The following is an 18574-nucleotide window of genomic DNA, read 5'->3' on the forward strand; positions in this document are numbered from 1 at the left end:
ATGTCTATGGTATACTTTTCCAGAGATCACAATGCATCCTGTGCATATTGATCAAGACTGCATCTTCTTATATCCTGCCTCTAAATTAAGTCAAACTAACAAGTCAGTAATATTTCAATCCTGTCACATTAAAAGTAATCACAGAAGCAGTAATTTACCATATCCAATTAATTTACCATTATGTATTTGAGATATGGAAGGAAACTGGAGCACCCAGAGGAAACTTGCACAGTCACAGAGAGAATGTGTAAAGTCCACAATCCTGTCAATACCAGGGTCGAACACAGATCCCTGGAACTGTGAGGCAGAAGCACTAATGGCTGCATCAATGTGCTGCATTAGCAGCCGATATTTTTGTTTTAAATGTGTTCTTCCATTAGCCCTGGGGAAATAAATGCCTTACACAGAAAAGATAAATAGATGCTGCCTGGCCTGCTGAGTTCCTCCATGCGTGTTGTTTCAAAGGTTTCAGTTTGGCAGTTAGAATTTGCAGCCACTACGATATGGTCAAGGAAAATTTCAGAAATTATAAATCAAGGATCACAGAATTAATGATAAAATAGATATCCTATCCTTGGAATCCAATCTATAAAGAATCTGCACTCTATGGGATTCTAAACAAAAGCTTCAATTCGATGCACATAGCAATTTTTGATTGGAGTACAAAAAGCTTTAGCATTACATCCTCTAATAAGGTAAAGCATTTATATATTGGAAAACTAACTGATAAGTTCATCTTACCTTGTTAAAAATTGTCAGATGATACTTAGTTAATGCATTTCAATGTAGTGTTTCATAATTTTAAATCAATTGATTCCACTAGTGCCCAAAATTAATTTCAAAAAACTGTGTAAATAAAAACATTGATCATTGAACGAAGGTCATTGACGTTTAAGCCACATTGTTATTCCTTTTATTGAAGTGAGACACAGGAATCTAATTTTTTTAATACTGCAAATGGAAGTTGCAAATTCAAACCATTCCATTAAGCCTAAACGAGTACTCCTTATTCTATTCTGAAAGTAAAAGATGAAAGCATTAAACTTATAATAAAATGCACAGCATGCTAGTTTCTGCAAATGTTTCTTGTAATGGTTCAAGCAGAATTTAATTTTGAAGCCCTATCATGCATGTACTGTGTTTTTTAAATTTCCGTATGAGATTAGATGAAGGAAAAAGGGAAAATAATTTTGAATGAGAGAAATCGCGTACTTATTATGAAGAGTAATATCAAGTGAGGAAGAATTCCTTAATGTTTATTGGGGCCTCATGCTGAAACTATTGCTATATTGAATATTTATTGCTATAAAAAACAATTGGTAAAACCAGGATTCCTGTGTGGTTCAGAGACATGGACTAGCTAAAATTGTACCTAAAGCTACCACTTTCCTTGGAAGCTTAATCCATATATCCATTATCATATATCCACATATCCTTTTTCCTTCATATCCTGTTTAAAGTTTTCCCCTCTCCCTTGACTCATAAAGGTAAGCACAGTCAGTGAAGCTGCTGCCTCACTTCTACCGCAGCCCGAGTTCGATTCTGACCAGTGGTGAACCCCATGTAGAGCTTACGTATTCCCACTGTGACCATCTGGTTTAATTGTTATACCAAGGACATACAGATTGGTAGTTTAAATGGCCAATGTAAATTATCGCCAGCATGAAGATGAGGGGTCGAATCTGTGCAGAACTGATGGGTATAAGAAGATAACAGATTACAGGGAAAAAGCTGAGTGTGTTGGGAATGGGACTGCAATTGCCCTGTGACAGCACAAACTTGATGGTTCAAAACAGTCTCCTACATTGTAAGAATAATATGGAAATATGGAAGGATGACTGGCCTCGAGTAATTTAGTAAGATCATGGCTGATTTAATACTGCCCTCAACAATAATTTCCCATTCAATCCACAAACCTCCTCAAACACCTTATGGTCTAAACGTCTGTCAACCTGCACCGAGAGTCGATCCAGAGTCTGACTCTTCAACTCTCTGAGGTACAGAAATCAAACAATTGATTTGATGCACCCTCAGGTTCTGAAGGAAGTAGCTGGGGAGAATGCAGAGGCATTAACAATGATCTTTCAAGAATCGATAAGACTCTGGCATTGTACTGGATGACTGGAAAACTGCAAATGTTACTCCGCTATTTAAGAGGGTAGGAGACAGCAGAAAGGAAACTATAGACCTGTTAGCCTGACATCAGTGGTTGGGAAGTTGTTGGAATCGATTGTTAGGGATGAGATTACGAAGTACCTGGAGGCACATGACAAGACAGGCCAAAGCCAGCATGGTTTCCTGAAAGGAAAATCCTGCCTGACTAACCTACTGCAATTTTTTGAGGAAATTACAAGCAGGGTAGACAAAGGAGATGCAGTAGACATGGTGTACTTGGATTTTCAGAAGGCCTTTGACAAGGTGCTGCACATGAGGCTGCTTAGCAAGATAAGGGTCCATGGAATTACAGGGGAGTTACTAGCATGGGTGGAGCATTGGTTGATCAGCAGAAAACAGAGAGTGGGAATAAAAGGATCCTATTCTGGCTGGCTGCCGGTTATCAGCAGAGTTCCACAGGGGTCGGTGTTGGGACTGCTGCTTTTTACAATGTATGTCAATGATTTGAACTATGGGATTAATGGATTTGTGGCTAAATCTGCCGATGATACAAAGATAGGTGGAGGAGCGGGCAGTGTTGAGGAAACAGAAAGCCTGCAGAGAGACTTAGATAGTTTAGGGGAATGGGCAAAGAAGTGACAAATGAAATACAATGTTGGAAAGTGCATGGTCATGCACTTTGGTGGAAGAAATAAACAGGCAGACTATTATTTAGATGGGAAGAGAATTCAAAATGCAGAGATGCAAAGGGACTTGGAAGTCCTTGTGCAGGATACCCTAAAGGTTAACCTCCAGGTTGAGTCGGTGGTGAAGGCGGCAAATGCAATGTTGGCATTCACTTCTAGAGGTATAGAATATAACAGCAGGGATGTGATTCTGAGGCTGTAAGAGGCACTCATGAGACCACACGGAGTACTGTGTGCAGCTTTGGGCTCCTTATTTTAGAAAGGATATAACGACATTGGAGAGGGTTCAGAGAAGATTCACAAGAATGAAAGGGTTACGATATGAGGAACGTCTGACAGCTCTTGGGCTGTATTCCCTGGAGTTCAGGAGAATGACAGGGGATCTCATAGAAACATTCTGAATGTTAAAAGGCCTGAACAGATTAGATATGGCAAAGTTATTTCCCATGGTAGGGGAGTCTAGGACAAGAGGGCACGACTTCAGGATTGAAGGACGTCCTTTTAAAACTGAGATGCGGAGAAATTACTTTAGTCAGAGGGTGGTAAATCTGTGGAATTTGTTGCCACGAGCGGCTGTGGAGGCCAAGTCACTGGGTGTATTTAAGGAAGAGATAGATAGATTCTTGATTAGCCAGGGCATCAAAGGGTATGGAGAGAAGGCAGGGCAGCAGGGATGACTGGAAGAATTGAATTAGCCCATGATTGAATAGCAGAAAAGTTTTGATGGGCTGAAAGGAATACTTCTGCTCCTGTATCTTGAGGTCTAATTCATAACCAGAGAAGAAATTTCGTCTAATCTCTATTTAAATGGGCAACTCCTTATTTGAAATCTATACCTCTCTAGTTCCAGGTACTCCCAGTACAGGAAACGTCCTCTCAGCATTCACCATGTTAATCCCCCTCAGATTTCTGTACATTTACCTCTCATCCTTCTATACTGAAACGAGCATGACCCCAATTTCTTCAACTTTTCATCACATATCAGCCCTTTAATACCATAAATATACCCCTCTGGCTGCCTCCAATGAAACACATCCTCCATATAACAGGGAAAACCAAACTGCATGCCATAATCAAAGAGGGTCATCATAAGTGCACTCTGTAATTGTACCAAGACTATTTGTATGGAACATATCCCTCGCAATAAAAGCCTGCAAATATTTGAGAGATTAGTTACAATCAAACCTGGTGATAAGAAGAGTAGTGCAATCTCTCGCCTCTGCTGTTTGACTCATACTAAAGTACCTACAGGGAATGTTCATGTTTTTTCAGGGCAGGGACCTAGCAACAGTATAAGAATGTATAATAAACTCACTGAATGTTTACTTAGTTGGACTCCCTCATGACAGCTGTTCAAAGCTTACAAAAGATGGGATCTGGGCAAACAAAGCAAAGTACATGGTGGCATTTTCATTCCTTCAGTTTGAGTATTACGGTATTCAATGAACTGAAAATACATTGCTCTGCAACTATGGAGAAAAACTATCAACTGGAACCAACTCACCTCAGGTGGGGGCTCTTGGTCATTTCTCCATGATGCATCTGAACCTTTCTGTCTGTTTAAAAAAAAATAAATACAGTCAATTAAAATGCTCAACATAGCTATTCATACAAGACCAAAAGCTATAGGAGCAGAATTAGGCCATCTGGCCCATAGAGCCTGCTCCGCCATTTCATCATGGTTGATCAATTTTCCCTCTCAGCCCAATTTCCTGCCTTCTCCATGTATCCCTTCACATTCTGAGTAATCAAGAATCTATCAACCTCTGCCTTAAATATACCCAATGATTTAGCCTCCATGGTCACCTGTCGCAATGAACTCCGCAGATTAACCATTCTCTGGCTAAAGAAATTCCTCTTCATCTCTGGTCTAAATGGACATCCCTCTATTCTGAGGCTATGTCCTATGGTCTTAGACTCCCCCATTATAGGAAAAATCCTCTCGACATCCACTCTATCGAGGCCTGTAATATTCGACATAATCTTTGACAACTAACAACTATCCACTATAGAGCTGAACTTAAATAAAGGTTTGCACTTATAAAGAATGCACCATGTTCTACCACAAGACTTGCTGAATTAAGAGTTCACAGTTCTTTAGAGAATTGCTTGTTAAAAGGGGGCAAGGAATCAGAACTACAAGCAAGAAAAAAAAACAAGCACATCTGCAATAAACCAAGAGCCTGCTTCCATGGTGAAAGATTTAATTAAACTCCCTTAGGGACATACCTTTTCCAACACCTTAACTCCCCTTTAAACACAGAACTGATCAAGACTCATAAAATATCCATTCCAAATAGAACTTCGAAAGAAAAAATTCTTGCTTGTTATGAAGATGTAATCCATGCGTGACAAATAATGTTGATAATATAAATTTGCATTCATGCTTATTTCCAAGTATATTTAAGTGAACTTTCAGTTTTGGAGAAAGAAAACTAGTTATAAGATTTGCATAAATTAAATAGTATTTACTTTTAAGAAATTTGTTCAGGATTATAAGAAAAGAAGTGCAAAATAGTCATGATACAATTTTATTTCTATTATGGTCTATAAACTTGCAAAGGAGGGGAACCAAATCCACTGTACACTATAAAATTTGAAATCACTAATACAGCTATTTTCTAGAATCATACATGTTACAGCACCAAGAGATCATTTGGTCCATCACGTGTGTCAACTGTATACACAATCTTGCACTCTTCCCAAAACACTAAAAAAAAAGTCTTCCTTTCTTCTCCTCATTAGCTTTATCAGGAAGTAGTTACTATTTCTGCTTCTTCTGACAGCAAATGTGATGTAGACTTACCAATCCACAAAGTTTGTGCACAGAATTTATAGCACAGATGCAGGTCGCTCAGTCTAAGCCAAACTTCATTAAACCCAACCACTACTCTCTTCCCTCCTTCCTATTTGTCCTTGTCTAGTATCTCTTCAACCACATCTGTTTTATTTCCTCCAGTTATCCCCAAGACAGCACAGATTGCATTCTTACCATTCTTTAAGTAGTTAAGGCTGTGCAGTCATCTGCAAGCAAATAGTCAAAAGAATAAAAGCAGATTTACACTGCTTTTCTTTTCTCTCTCAAGGGCAAAAGTATCTTTCCATGCATGGGAGGGTTACAGCTTTCCAAGTGCTATCCCCTGGAACTATATGTAAAATAATAATGCAAGGAAGAAATAGGCTAGCTGCTTTTCTTCAGGCTGATTGGCACTAAGTCACTGGTGGCAGTTAACAACTCTTTAAATACCCCAGCACAAAAGGAGCTATAGGTGTTGTCTGCTATGCTAGGGTAATCACAGGTGAGATGCCACCTCAAAACTGTGATAAATGTAAAAATGTGATTATGGAGGATTAAAAAGTCAGTTTTTAAAACAACTTTAGAAAACCATCTAAACAGTTACCATTCTCCCCTTCAGGTTCCACAGTCCTATAAACAAGCAGAACAGTAGTTTTCTGGATGACTTCTCATCTGATAATGCCACAATGAACAATTTACAATTTCAATTTTGCTCTCCAATTTTGCTATTTTAAAACCAGCAGTTATCTAGATTGGATGCCAGGCAGTGATTTCCAGAAACCTTGCCTGTAACTTTCATATGACTAAGTTCATCTTCTTCCCCTCTTTGGCAGAATTGTAAACCATTTTATTTTTAAATAGGTTGATATTTCTTTTCCAAGAACAACACGAATTTCCTCCATATGTTACTGGATTGAAATTAAACCTAACAACTGTCATCATAAGATTGATGTTTGTTCATGCTGCCACCCTTACTAAGGACTCTTATATTAGTGACCTTGTGCTGGAAGGATTATCATGAGCATATTTAAGTGGTGTTAAATTAATACTGAAATTAAATTACTCGTTCAAGCTCTGCTGTGAAGCAAGTTTCACATTGAACATGTGTTTTTTACAGACTTTTCAAAGTGAAAATGCATAAGCCCAATTTGCAGATAGCACAACCAGTAACTAAACAAGAAAATACATTTGGTCTAATCAGATATGGCACAATATCACCTGGTTCTCCCTCCCTGCCACCACCTGTTACTTCAGACACCACCTCCTCCCTCCCTGTCTTCTACCGGAGTCAACCATTATCATCAGCAGATTATTTTAATGTCAAGTCTTTAGATTAATTTTCAATGTATGTTTTCAGTGTGGTATATCTCTTTAACTTCAAATGTTATTTCAATCTGGCCTATTGCATTTAATTACAGTTATCACCTATTGCTAGTAATATTACTGTTTTATTAATGCGCAAAATCTGATCACTGCAAATTAAATACATTTTGAGAGGTTTTTGAATGTTAGGACAGTCACGTTTGTATAATGAAGTGGACACCCTCAAGACATTTTGAAGCCCTGATGCTTGTATTAGAGCTTATGAAAGTAGCACTTCTTACAGAAAGAACTGATGAATTATTCACTTCCTGACAAAAACCCTTTAGACTTTAAAAGAAAATGAATATTTAATTATTACAAAAGCTTGAATTATTTACATTTCATCATCAATTTTGTTTCTTGTGCATACCTTAGCAGTTCAATAATCCTCTCCAATTAGTTATTATGGTTAGAGACAAGAGACCGCAGCTGCTGAAATTTTGGGCAAAAAGTAAACTGCTGGAAGAACTCAGCAGATTAAGCAGCATTTGTGAAAGCAAGGAGGTAGTAAACATTTCAGGCCAAGATTCTGCATCAGTAAAGGGATGATAGCCAGTATTCAGACTTCGTCATATCATCCCTGAGGCATGACGTGTTCATTCTGTCAGAAACCTCAAAGTAGGTGGTCACGGTAGAACTGACAATTCCTAAGGAAGACCGGATTGAGGAGGCATTTTAACGTAAGAAAGCCAAATACCAGGTGGTGGTAAAGCAGTGTCAGAGACAGGGGTGGAGGGCACGATGCAAGCCTATAGAGGTGGGTTGTAGAGGTTTTGCTGGCTGCTTGCTATGCAGAACCTACTCCCTCCTAGGTATTACGGGGGTTTGCAAATAAAAGAGACACCAGGACTGCCACAGAGGCTGCTGAGCAAGCCTCCAGATGGCTATGGATCAAGAGGTGTGACCCATGGACTGATGCTGCTGGAACACAACCCAGGGCCTGATTAACCCTGGCTGGATCGCCTGCGTGAGAGTGTCTGATGTTGCAAGACCCGAAACACCCAATGACCCCAGGTTACATCACTGATGATGTGTCACAGTGCATGCTGAGGATGTTCTACAAGTCTGTGGTGGCCAGCGCGATCATGTTTGTTGGTATGTGCTGGGGCAGCAGGCTGAGGGTAGCAGGCACCAACAGAATCAACACACTCATTCGTAAGGCCAGTGATGTTGTGGGAATGGAACTGGACTCTCTGACGGTGGTGCGCTGAAAAGAGGATGCTGTCCAAGTTGCGTGCCATCTTGGACAATGTCTCCCATCCACTACATAATGTACTGGGTGGGCACAGGAGTACATTCAGCCAGAGACTCATTCCACCGAGATGTAGCACTGAGCATCATAGGAAGTCATTCCTGCCTGTGGCCATCAAACTTTACAACTCCTCCCTTGGAGGGTCAGACACCCTGAGCCAATAGGCTGGTCCTGGACTTATTTCCTGGCATAACTTACGTATTACTATCTAATTATTTATGGTTTATTACTACTTAATTATTTATGGTGCAACTGTAACGAAAACTAATTTCCCCCGAGATCAATAAAGTATGACTATGACTATCTTAGTATTAGTTTGGTAGTGCTATTTGGGATTCAAAATAGATTGGCATGAGGATGGGAAACAAAGCACTAGGCCAGAAAGCAGATTGATTCAGAGGAACGTAGATGTCATAACCAGTAAGAACAGGCAGGAGCAAGGTTATAGACACAATGGGATGGTGGGGTTGGGTTGAAGTGTGTCTACTTTAATGCTAAGAATATTAAGGGTAAGAATGATGAATTTGAAGCATAGACCAGTAAGTGAAACTGTGATGTTGCAATCATAACAGAGACCTGGTTGAGAGGGGGACAGGAATGTATGTTTAATGTTCCAGAGTTTTAACATCTTTAGAAAAGATAGAGGAGGCAAGGTGTGCGGTGGGAGAGAGGACGATGCACTATTAATCAGGGATTAACCTGGAAGGTGAGTAATGGAGGGTACATCCACTGAGTGTATATGGGTACAGATCAAAAATAAGGAAGGTACAATTACAGTCTGATGGAATAAAATTACTGACACCCACCAACAGGACAATAAAGAACAGACAGGAAGGCAGGGTAAGGGACGGTATAAAAACAATAGGTTTGTTGTAGTGGGTGACTTCAACCTATGCAGACTGGGACCTTCTTAATTCAAGAGTTTTATATGGGGCACAATTTGTCAGATGAATATAGGAAAGATTCATAAATCAATATGTAGATAGTCCAGAAGAGAAAGGGCTATACTGGACCTGATGTTGGATAATGAACCTTACAAGGTGACAGGCTTTCAGTGGAAGTACAATTTGGGAAGTTATCACAACTCCTTTAGATAGCTACAGGCAAGGATAAGCATAAACCTGTAGTAGAGTATTAAATTGGAGCTAACGTAAATTACAAGAGTATTAAGCAACAATTAGGGAGATGTAAATAGTAACAGATGTTTTTGGGCAAGCCCACATCTGACATATGGAGGGCGCTTAAAGATCAACTGCACAGAGTACAGGACAGCAATGGTGGTGCGAGAAAGTTTGTGAACCATGTAGAATTTTCTCTATTTCTGCATAAATGTGATCTAAAGTATCAGATCTTCATGCAAGTCATAAAACTAGATAAAGGTAACCCAATAAAATAACACAAAAACATTATACTTGTTCATTCATTTATTGTGAAAAATTATCCAATATTACATGTATTTGTTGGAAAAAGTATGTGAACTTTGCTTTCAGTAACTGGTGTGACCCTCTTTTACAGCAATAACTTCAACCACATGTTTCTGGTAAATGTGGATCAGTCCAGCTCATCGACTTGGAGGAATGTTAGGCCATTCCTCCTTGGAAAAGTCCTTCAAATCTGGGATACTGATGGGCTTCCTTGCATGAACTGCTTGCTTCAACTACTTCCACAATATTTCTGTAAGATTAAGGTCAGGATTTTGACACAACCATTCCAAAACATGAATTTTCTTCTTTTTAAACCTTTGTTGTTGAGTTACTTTTGTCTTCCTGATCATTGTCTTGTTACATTATTCAGTTTCTATTAAGCCTCAGGTGAAGGACTGCTGTCCTAACATTCTCCTGTAAAATGTCTTGATACAATTTGGAATTCATTGTTCGCTCAGTGATTGCAAGCCGTCCAGGCCCTGAGGCAGCAAAGCAGCCCCAAACCATGATGCTCCTTCCACTATGCTTCACAGTTGGGATGAGGTTTTGGTGTTGGGTGTGCAGTGCCCTTTTCCCTCCAAACACAGCAATGTGTATTTCTGCCAAAAAGTTCATCTTCTGTCTCATCTGTCCACAGAATGTTGTACCAGAAGTGTTAGAGAACATCTGATCAGGTCTTCTGCAAACTTGAGAGGTGGTGCAATGGTTTTTGGAGAGGAGTGGTTTCCTATGTGATGTCTTTCCATGAACACCATTCTTGTTCAGGGTTTTTCTTATAGTGGACACATGAACAGAGACTTTAGCAAGTTTTAGAGATCTCTGCAGGTCTTTTGCTGTCACCCTCCTTCAGCCTTGCATGTTGTGCTCTTGGTGTGATATTTGCAGGATGCCCACTCCTAGGGAGAGCAGCCACAGTACTGAACTTTCTCCATTTGTAGGCAATTTCTCTTAGTGTGAGCAGATGAAAACACAGGTCTTTAGAAATGCTTTTGTAGCCTTTCCCAGCTTCATCTATCTTCATAGTTCTTCTCTAAAGTTCTCTGAAAGTTGTTTCGATCGAGGCATGGTGCACATAAACAGATCTTTCTTGAGAAGAGTAGATTCTGACTTTGTGTCTTTTTTTTTTTAACAGGACAGTGCACTTCTACAACCCACACCTCCACTCTGATCTTGTTGATTGGAACACTTGACTCCAAATAGCTTCTGTAGAAGACATTACCCCTGAGGTTTATATACCTTTTCCAACAAATACATGCAATATTGGATAATTTTTCTCAATAAATAAATGAACAAGTATGATGCTTTTTGTATTACTTATTTAATTGGGTTCTCTTTATCTAGTTTTACGACTTACATGAAGATCTGATCACATTTTAGGTCATATTTCTGGAAGCTATAGACCAGTCAGTGGTAGGGAAATTACTGGAGAGGATTCTTAGGGATTGAATTTATAAGTATTTGGAAAACCTTTGTTACTTAGAGAGGACGTCATTGAGGGATCATGTACTGAGTCAGCGTGGGTGAAAGTCAGAACTGGAGGGGAGCAAGCGCTCTATTGGGAGCATTCCATTGATGCCAATAGCAACAGTGATACTGAGGAGTAAATTGCGAGGGAAATTTTGGAAAGGCACAAAAATAACAGGGTTGTTGTCATAGGTGATTTCAACTTCCCTAATATTGATTAGGAAAGGTTTGGAGAGAGTGATTGTAACTCCTTGACCTTTACCATAGCTTTTTACAGGGATAGGAGCAGATGCTCTCAAAAAATATTTAATTGGAGGAAGGTGAATTACAATGATATTAGACGGGAACTTGGGACCATAAATTGGGAAGAACCGTACTCAGGTAAATGCACAATGGAAATGTGGAGGTTGTTTAGGGAGATCATGCATGGGGTTCTGGACAGGTTTGTCTCATCGAGTCAGGGAAAGGGTAGTAGGGTGAAGCAATGAATTTTGATAGGAGATGTGCACCAACTCGACAAGAGGAAGAAACAAGCATAATTCTTTACGTTTAGGAAGCAACGATCATGCAGGAATCTTGAGAATTGTAAGGTAGCCAGGAAGGAACTTAAGAAGGGACTTGGGAGAGCTAGAAGGCGACATAAGAAGCCTTGGTGAGTTGAATTAAGGAAAACCCCAAGGAGTTCTACATGTACATGAAGTATACAAGGATGACTGGAGTGAAGTAGAACTGATCAGGGATAAAACAGGAAACGTGTCCCTGTAGTCAGGAAGTAGAGGAGGTCCTTAATAAATACTTCGCATCCCTGTTCAGCAGCAAGAAGACCTTGATGAATAAAAGGCTGATCCACTGGAACATGTTGATGTTAAGAAAGAGGATGTGTTGGAACTTTTGACAAACACCAGGATAGATAGTGATGATCGTTGAGTCCTCACTGGCCACACGAATAGTACCAAATATTGGAGGGTAACAAATGTTATTCCTTTGTTCAAGAAAGGTAATAGGGATAATCCTGGGAATTACAGACCAGTAAGTCTTACATCAGTGTTTAGAAAATTATTGGAGCAAATTCTTAGGGACAGGATTTATGAGCACGGTCATTGTAGGGACAGTCAGTATGCTTTGTGAGAAGGTTATGCGTATGAGCCTGAACTAATTCTTTGAGGATGTGACAAAGCACATTGAGGAAGGTAGAGCAGTGGATTGATATATATCAGTAAGGTGTCTGACAAGGTTCCACATGGTAAGTTCTTTCAGAAAGTTCGGAGGAATGGGATCCACAGAAGCTTTGCTGTATGGATACAGAATTCTTTTGGCTACAGAATGCAGAAGGTGGTAGAAGATGTATACTGCCTGCAGGTCATGATCAGTGGTGTTCTGCATGGGTCTGTTTTTTTGTTATTTTTATAAATGACTTGGGTGAGGAAATGGAAGGGTGGGTTAGTAAGTTTGCAGATGACATGAAGGTTGGTGAAGTTGTGGATAGCATGGAAGATTGTTGTATATTAGGCAGGATATTGATAGGAAGCAGATTTGAGCTGAGAAGTGGCAGATGGAGTTCAATCCAGAAAAGTGTGAAGTGATACACTTTGGAAGGTCAAACTTGGTCGCATGTACAGAGCTAATGGCAGAATTCTTAGCTGTGTGGAGGAAAAGAAGGATCTTGGGGGTTCAAGTCCATAAATCCCTCAAAGTTACCATGCAAGTTGATGGGGTGGATAAGAAAGAGTATAGTGTGCTGTCCTTCATTAGTCAGGAGATTAACTTATTTTATTTATTTATTGGGATACAGCACAATAGGCCCTTCTGGGCCTTCGAGACATGCTGCTCAGCAGTCCCCCAATTTAACCCCAGCCTAATCATGATGACCAAGTACCCTACCAACTGATACATCTTTGGACTGTGGGAGGAAACTGGAGCACCCGGAGAAAGTTCAAAAGCCAAGACGCAACATTGCAGCTCTATTAAACTCTGGTTAGACTACACTTCTATTCAGTTCAGTTCTGGTCGCTTTATTATAGGAGGGATGTGGAAGCTTTAGGGAGGGTGCAGAGGAGATTTGCCACAATGCTGCCTGGATTAGAGAGCATGTCTTATGAGGAAAGGTTGAATGAGCCAGGGCTTTTCTCTTTGGAGTGATGGAGGATGAGAGGTTACTTGATAGTGGTGTATAAGATGTAAAGGGATATAGATGGAATGGACAGTTGATGAATTTTTCTCAGGGATAATATGAGAGGGCACAATTTTAAGGTGATTGGAGGAAAGTATAGGGAGTATGACAGGTATATTTTTTACATAGTGGTAGAAGCATAATACATTAGGGACTTTTAAGAGACTTTGATAGACACATGGATGAAAAGAATAATGGAGAACTATATGGGAGGGAAGCATTCGATTGATCTTTGAGTAGGTTAAAGGGTCGGCACAAAATTATAGGATGAAGAGCCTTTATTGTGCTGTAATGTTCTATGTTCGCTGTTCTAAAATTCAGGCTTGAATTGATAAATGGAAAATAACAATCATAAGTGGCAGACAATAAACATCTCCAACAAGAGAGCCTAACTCCCTGGGGGCTGTCACAGATAAGCAACTGTCCAACCACATTAAATACAGTGAAGAGCCACAAACTCAAGAGGCTGAGCAATCTGCAAGGAGTGACTCACCTTTTGACTCTCAAAGTTTTTACAGTACCTGCAAGTTTTATTAAATCCTGTTCACTTGCCAGGGTGAGGCAAGTTACACTGTGCTCATAACGAACAGGTTTTACACTGCATCAGTTGCGCAAGTGTGTCTTTTCAAAAGGCAGTGATATTTGTCACTGATAGTTGGCAAGAAATAAGCAGTATGTCAATTCAGAAATGTCTTGCTCACTGTGCTTCCAAGTATTCAGGCTCAGAATGCTGGAAATGGCCAGAGGGAAAATGAAATGATTTCACTACTGCAACAAGTTAGGAACTATGAAGAATTAAGGTATTGACAAACATCTTGAATGATACAATGAAATTGAAGATTTGTAAGATGCAATAGTCAAAAGCATTGTATGAAGGCACTCCATTATCTTCACTAGGTGCCCTGCGCTGATTTTGCTCATTTACAAATCAAAACAACACAGCAATGTGCATGGAATGAATGCCTCTGTTGATAATTATTAGGAGCTAATACAATTTTTCCAGTACTGCAGTAGTATTGATAATGTTCTCATTTATTCTGTATTTCATTTAAATACATGATTTCTTACTCAGTTAAAATTAAACATAGAAATATAGAAAACCTACAGCACAATACAGGCCCTTCGGCTCAGGATGCTGTGCCAAACAAGTACTTACTTTAGAAATTACCTAGGGTTACCCATAGCCCTCTATTTTTCTAAGCTCCATGTACTTATCCAGCAGTCTCTTAAAAGACCCTATCGCATCCACCTCCACCACAGTCACCAGCAGCCCATTCCAAGCACTCACCACCCTCTGCGTAAAAAAAAACATTCCCCTGTCATCTCCTCTATACCTACTTCCAAGCACCTTAAGACTGTGCCCTCTCATGTTAGCCATTTCAGTGCTGGGAAAAAGCCTCTGACTATCCACATGATCAATGCCTCTCATCATTTAGGAATTGGAGACCCATCTCTCTCCTGAATGTGGATTACAAGATCCTGTCCAAGGCTATCGCCAACAGGGTCAGGTCTGCTCTGGGACAGGTGATCCACCCGGACCAAACCTGTGCTGTACCGGGCAGGAAGATCTCAGACAGCCTCGCGCTGCTGAGGGACACCATCGCCTACGTGCAGGACAGGGGGGTGGACGCCTGCCTGGTCAGCTTGGACCAGGAGAAAGCCTTCGACAGGATATCGCACACGTACATGGCGGACGTGCTCTCCAAAATGGGATTTGGGGAGGGAATCCGGAATTGGATCAGACTGCTCTACGCAGACATCCGTAGTGCAGTCCAGGTCAACGGGTGGGAAACAGACAGCTTCCCCATCAGGTCTGGAGTCAGGCAGGGCTGTCCCCTCTCCCCTGTCTTGTTTGTCTGCTGTATAGAGCCCTTTGCCGAGGCCATCAGGAGGGATGGGGGCATAAGAGGGGTGACGCTGCCAGGCAGTGGAGGGACCCAAGTGAAAACCTCCCTGTACATGGACGACGTCACCGTCTTCTGCTCTGATCCGAGGTCAGTTCGCAGGCTGATCAGCATCTGCGAACAGTTCGAGCTAGCGACGGGGGCCAGGCTCAACCGCACGAAGAGCGAAGCCATGCTCTTCGGCAACTGGCCAGACCGATCCAGCATCCCCTTTACCATCAGGTCTGACCACATGAAGGTGTTGGGGATCTGGTTCGGAGGGGCCGAGGCGTGCAACAAGAACTGGCGGGAGCGGACTGCCAAGGTGAAACAGAAACTGGGATTGTGGGGAGCGCGCTCCCTGTCGATAACGGGCAAGAACCTGGTCATCAGGTGTGAGGTGCTCTCAGGGCTGCTGTACTTGGCGCAGGTCTGGCCCGTCCCCCGCTCCTACAGCTCGGAAATCACCCGGGCTGTCTTCAGATTCGTCTGGGGATCCAAGATGGAGCGGGTGAGACGTACCGCCATGCACAAGTCCCTGGACAATGGGGGCAAGAACGTCCCCAATGTCGCCCTCACCCTGATGGCCAGCTTCGTGTGTGGCTGCATCAGGTTGTGCGTGGATCCCAGATACGTGGGCACAAAGTACTACTATGTGCCCAGGTTCTACCTGTCGCCCTGGCTACGAAGGATGGGTCTGGCCCCACTCCCGCGCAACGCCCCCGTCAGCTGGTCGTTGCCCCCTTACCTGTCCTTCGTAGAAAAATTCTTCAAGACCAACGCATTTGACCACAGGGCCATCAGGCAGTGGTCGGCACGTAGTGTCCTGCAGGCACTGCAGGAGAAGGACGTGATGGACACAGTGGCGTGGTTCCCTGAGCAGACCGTCCAGTTCATCTGGCAAAATGCCTCATCGCCAGATCTCACAAACAGGCACAAAGACCTCGCCTGGCTGGCGGTGAGAGGGGCCCTCCCAGTCAGATCCCTCCTGTACGCCCGGAACAGTTCCTCCACACCCCAATGCCCACGGGAGGACTGTGATGGGGTGGAGTCGGTGGCTCACCTCTTTGCACACTGTGGGTTCGCAAAGAAGGTGTGGAAGAGAATGGAAGGGACAGTACTAAGATTCATGCCCAGCAGCTGCGTTACCGAGGACTCCGTGATCTACGGGCTGTTCCCGGGGACGCACACGGAGACCAACATCCGGTGCTGCTGGCAGATCATCAATTCGGTGAAAGACGCTCTTTGGTCGGCCCAAAACTTGATGGTCTGCCAGCTGACGGAGATGTCCGTAACTGAATGCTGCCGACTGGCACACTCTCGTCTGCAGGAGTACGTTCTGAGGGATGCACTCAAGCTTGGTGCAGCCACCGCGAAGGCCCGGTGGGGAAGGACCACAGTTTAACGTTCATCACCCGTAGGAGGGGGAGAGGTTGGGTGGGGAGGAGACCTACCCTCATCAGCGGTGTGGACAGATAATCAACATGGTGCCCAAGGAGTGGGTGGAATTGTTAATTTGGGAAAGTATTAGAGCCATTGCTTGCCTTTATTGTTGAAAATTTTGATTGTTAATAAGTCTTAACTCTTGACCAAGGGTTGAGAGTAAACGCATGATTTACTGTAAACATCTTTCATTTGTAAATGAACAGAGTCAACGCAAAATTTTTATTGTTAATAACTGTATTGAATAAGGACTCACAGACAACGAATGGTTTTCTTTTTCTGTATGTAGTTATTTTTATTGTGTAATATTTCTGAATAAAGTATTTTTGGAAAAAAAAAAAAAAAAAATACACCTCTATCAGGTCACCTCTCATCCTCCGTTGCTCCAAGGAGATAAGGCTGAGTTCACTCAACCTATTCTCATTAGGCATGCTCCCCAATCCAGGCAACATCCTTGTAAATCTCTGCATCCTTTCTATAGTTTCCACATCCTTTCAGTAGTGAGGTGACCAGAACTGAGCACAGTACTCCAAGTGGGCTCTGACCAGGGTCCTATATAGCTGCAACATTACCTCTCGCTCTTGAAATCAAACCCTCGACTGATGAAGGCCAATGCACCGTATGCCTTATTAACCACACAATCAACCTGCGCAGCAGCTTTGAGTGTCCTATGGACACAGACCCCAAGATCCCTCTGTTCCTCCACACGGCCAAGAGTCTTGCCATTAATGCTATATTCTGCCATCATATTTGACATACCAAAATGAACTATCTCACACTTATCTGGATTGAACTAAATCTGCCACTTCTCAGCCCAGTTTTGCATCCTATCAATGTCCTGCTGTTACCTCTGACAGCCCTCCACACCATCCACAACACCCACAACCTTTGTGTCATCAACAAATTTACTAACCCTTTCCTTCACTTCCTCATTCAGGTCATTTATAAAAATCACGAAGAGTAGGGGACCCAGAACAGATCCCTGAGGCACACCACCGGTCACCCACCTCCATGCAGAATATGACTTGTCTACAACCACTCTTTGCCTTCTGTGGGAAGCCAATTCTAGATCCACAAAGCAAGATCCCCTTGGATCGCATGTCTCCTTACTTTCTCAATAAGCCTTGCATGGGGTACCTTGCCAAATGCCTTGCTGAAATCCATATACACTACATCTACTGCTCTACCTTCATCAATATGTTTAGTGACATCTCCAAAATATTCAATCAGGCTTGTAAGGCACAACCTGCCTTACACAAAGCCATGCTGACTATTCCTAATCATATTATGCCTCTCCAAATGTTCATAAATCCTGCCTCTCAAGATCTTGTCCATCAACCTACTAACCACTGAAGTAAGACTCACTGGTCTACAATTTCCTGGGCTATCTCTACTCCCTTTCTTGAATAAGGGAACAACATCCGCAACCCTCCAATCCTCCAGAACCTCTTCCGTCCCCATTGATGATGCAAAGTTCATCGCCAGAGGCTCAGCAACCTCCTCCCTCGCCTCCCACAGTAGCCTGGGGTATATCTCATCCAGTCCTGGATGAGACAAGAAAGACAAATTATTTTGTCTTTTTTCTACCATTTTAACTATTTCCATGAAACTTTGGCTAATTGGGGCAGCCGTTTGATTGGGCCAAAATGTACTGGTCGCGATGTGTCCCAGTCAATCAGAATCTACTGCATTTTACATCCTGCCCTGCTATGGCAAGTTATGTCACAACATTTCATTGTAATATTAACAAAGTGCAATAATTATAAATTAATTGTCAAGAATAGATAACTTAAATGCCAAACTGGTATGGAGAAATGCTCATTAAACAATTACTTTAATTATGAATAGTAGATGCTCCACACTACCATGACAACAATTGATTTTATCTCAAGCTATGTAAAATCAAGCTTATCATTTCCATACTGGAGAAATGCAGCTAGTAATTAAAAAAAACGCTAACACCTCTTTTTCGTTACCG

The 18574-nt window shown here is 41.9% G+C and overlaps 1 protein-coding gene across 2 annotated transcripts in view; it reads right to left on the minus strand.

Annotated features, from left to right (window-relative positions):
• naf1 (nuclear assembly factor 1 homolog (S. cerevisiae)) overlaps positions 1–18574 on the minus strand; it is a 215781-nt gene that overhangs the window by 28722 nt on the left and 168485 nt on the right. For both annotated transcript variants that reach the window (XM_072256013.1, XM_072256012.1), the window contains exon 7: positions 4306–4357. In XM_072256013.1, coding sequence (XP_072112114.1) covers positions 4306–4357 — 52 coding nt within the window. The remainder of the gene's footprint in view (positions 1–4305; positions 4358–18574) is intronic.

Source organism: Mobula birostris, chromosome 4 (assembly GCF_030028105.1).
Source record: "Mobula birostris isolate sMobBir1 chromosome 4, sMobBir1.hap1, whole genome shotgun sequence".
Taxonomy (NCBI): domain Eukaryota; kingdom Metazoa; phylum Chordata; class Chondrichthyes; order Myliobatiformes; family Myliobatidae; genus Mobula; species Mobula birostris.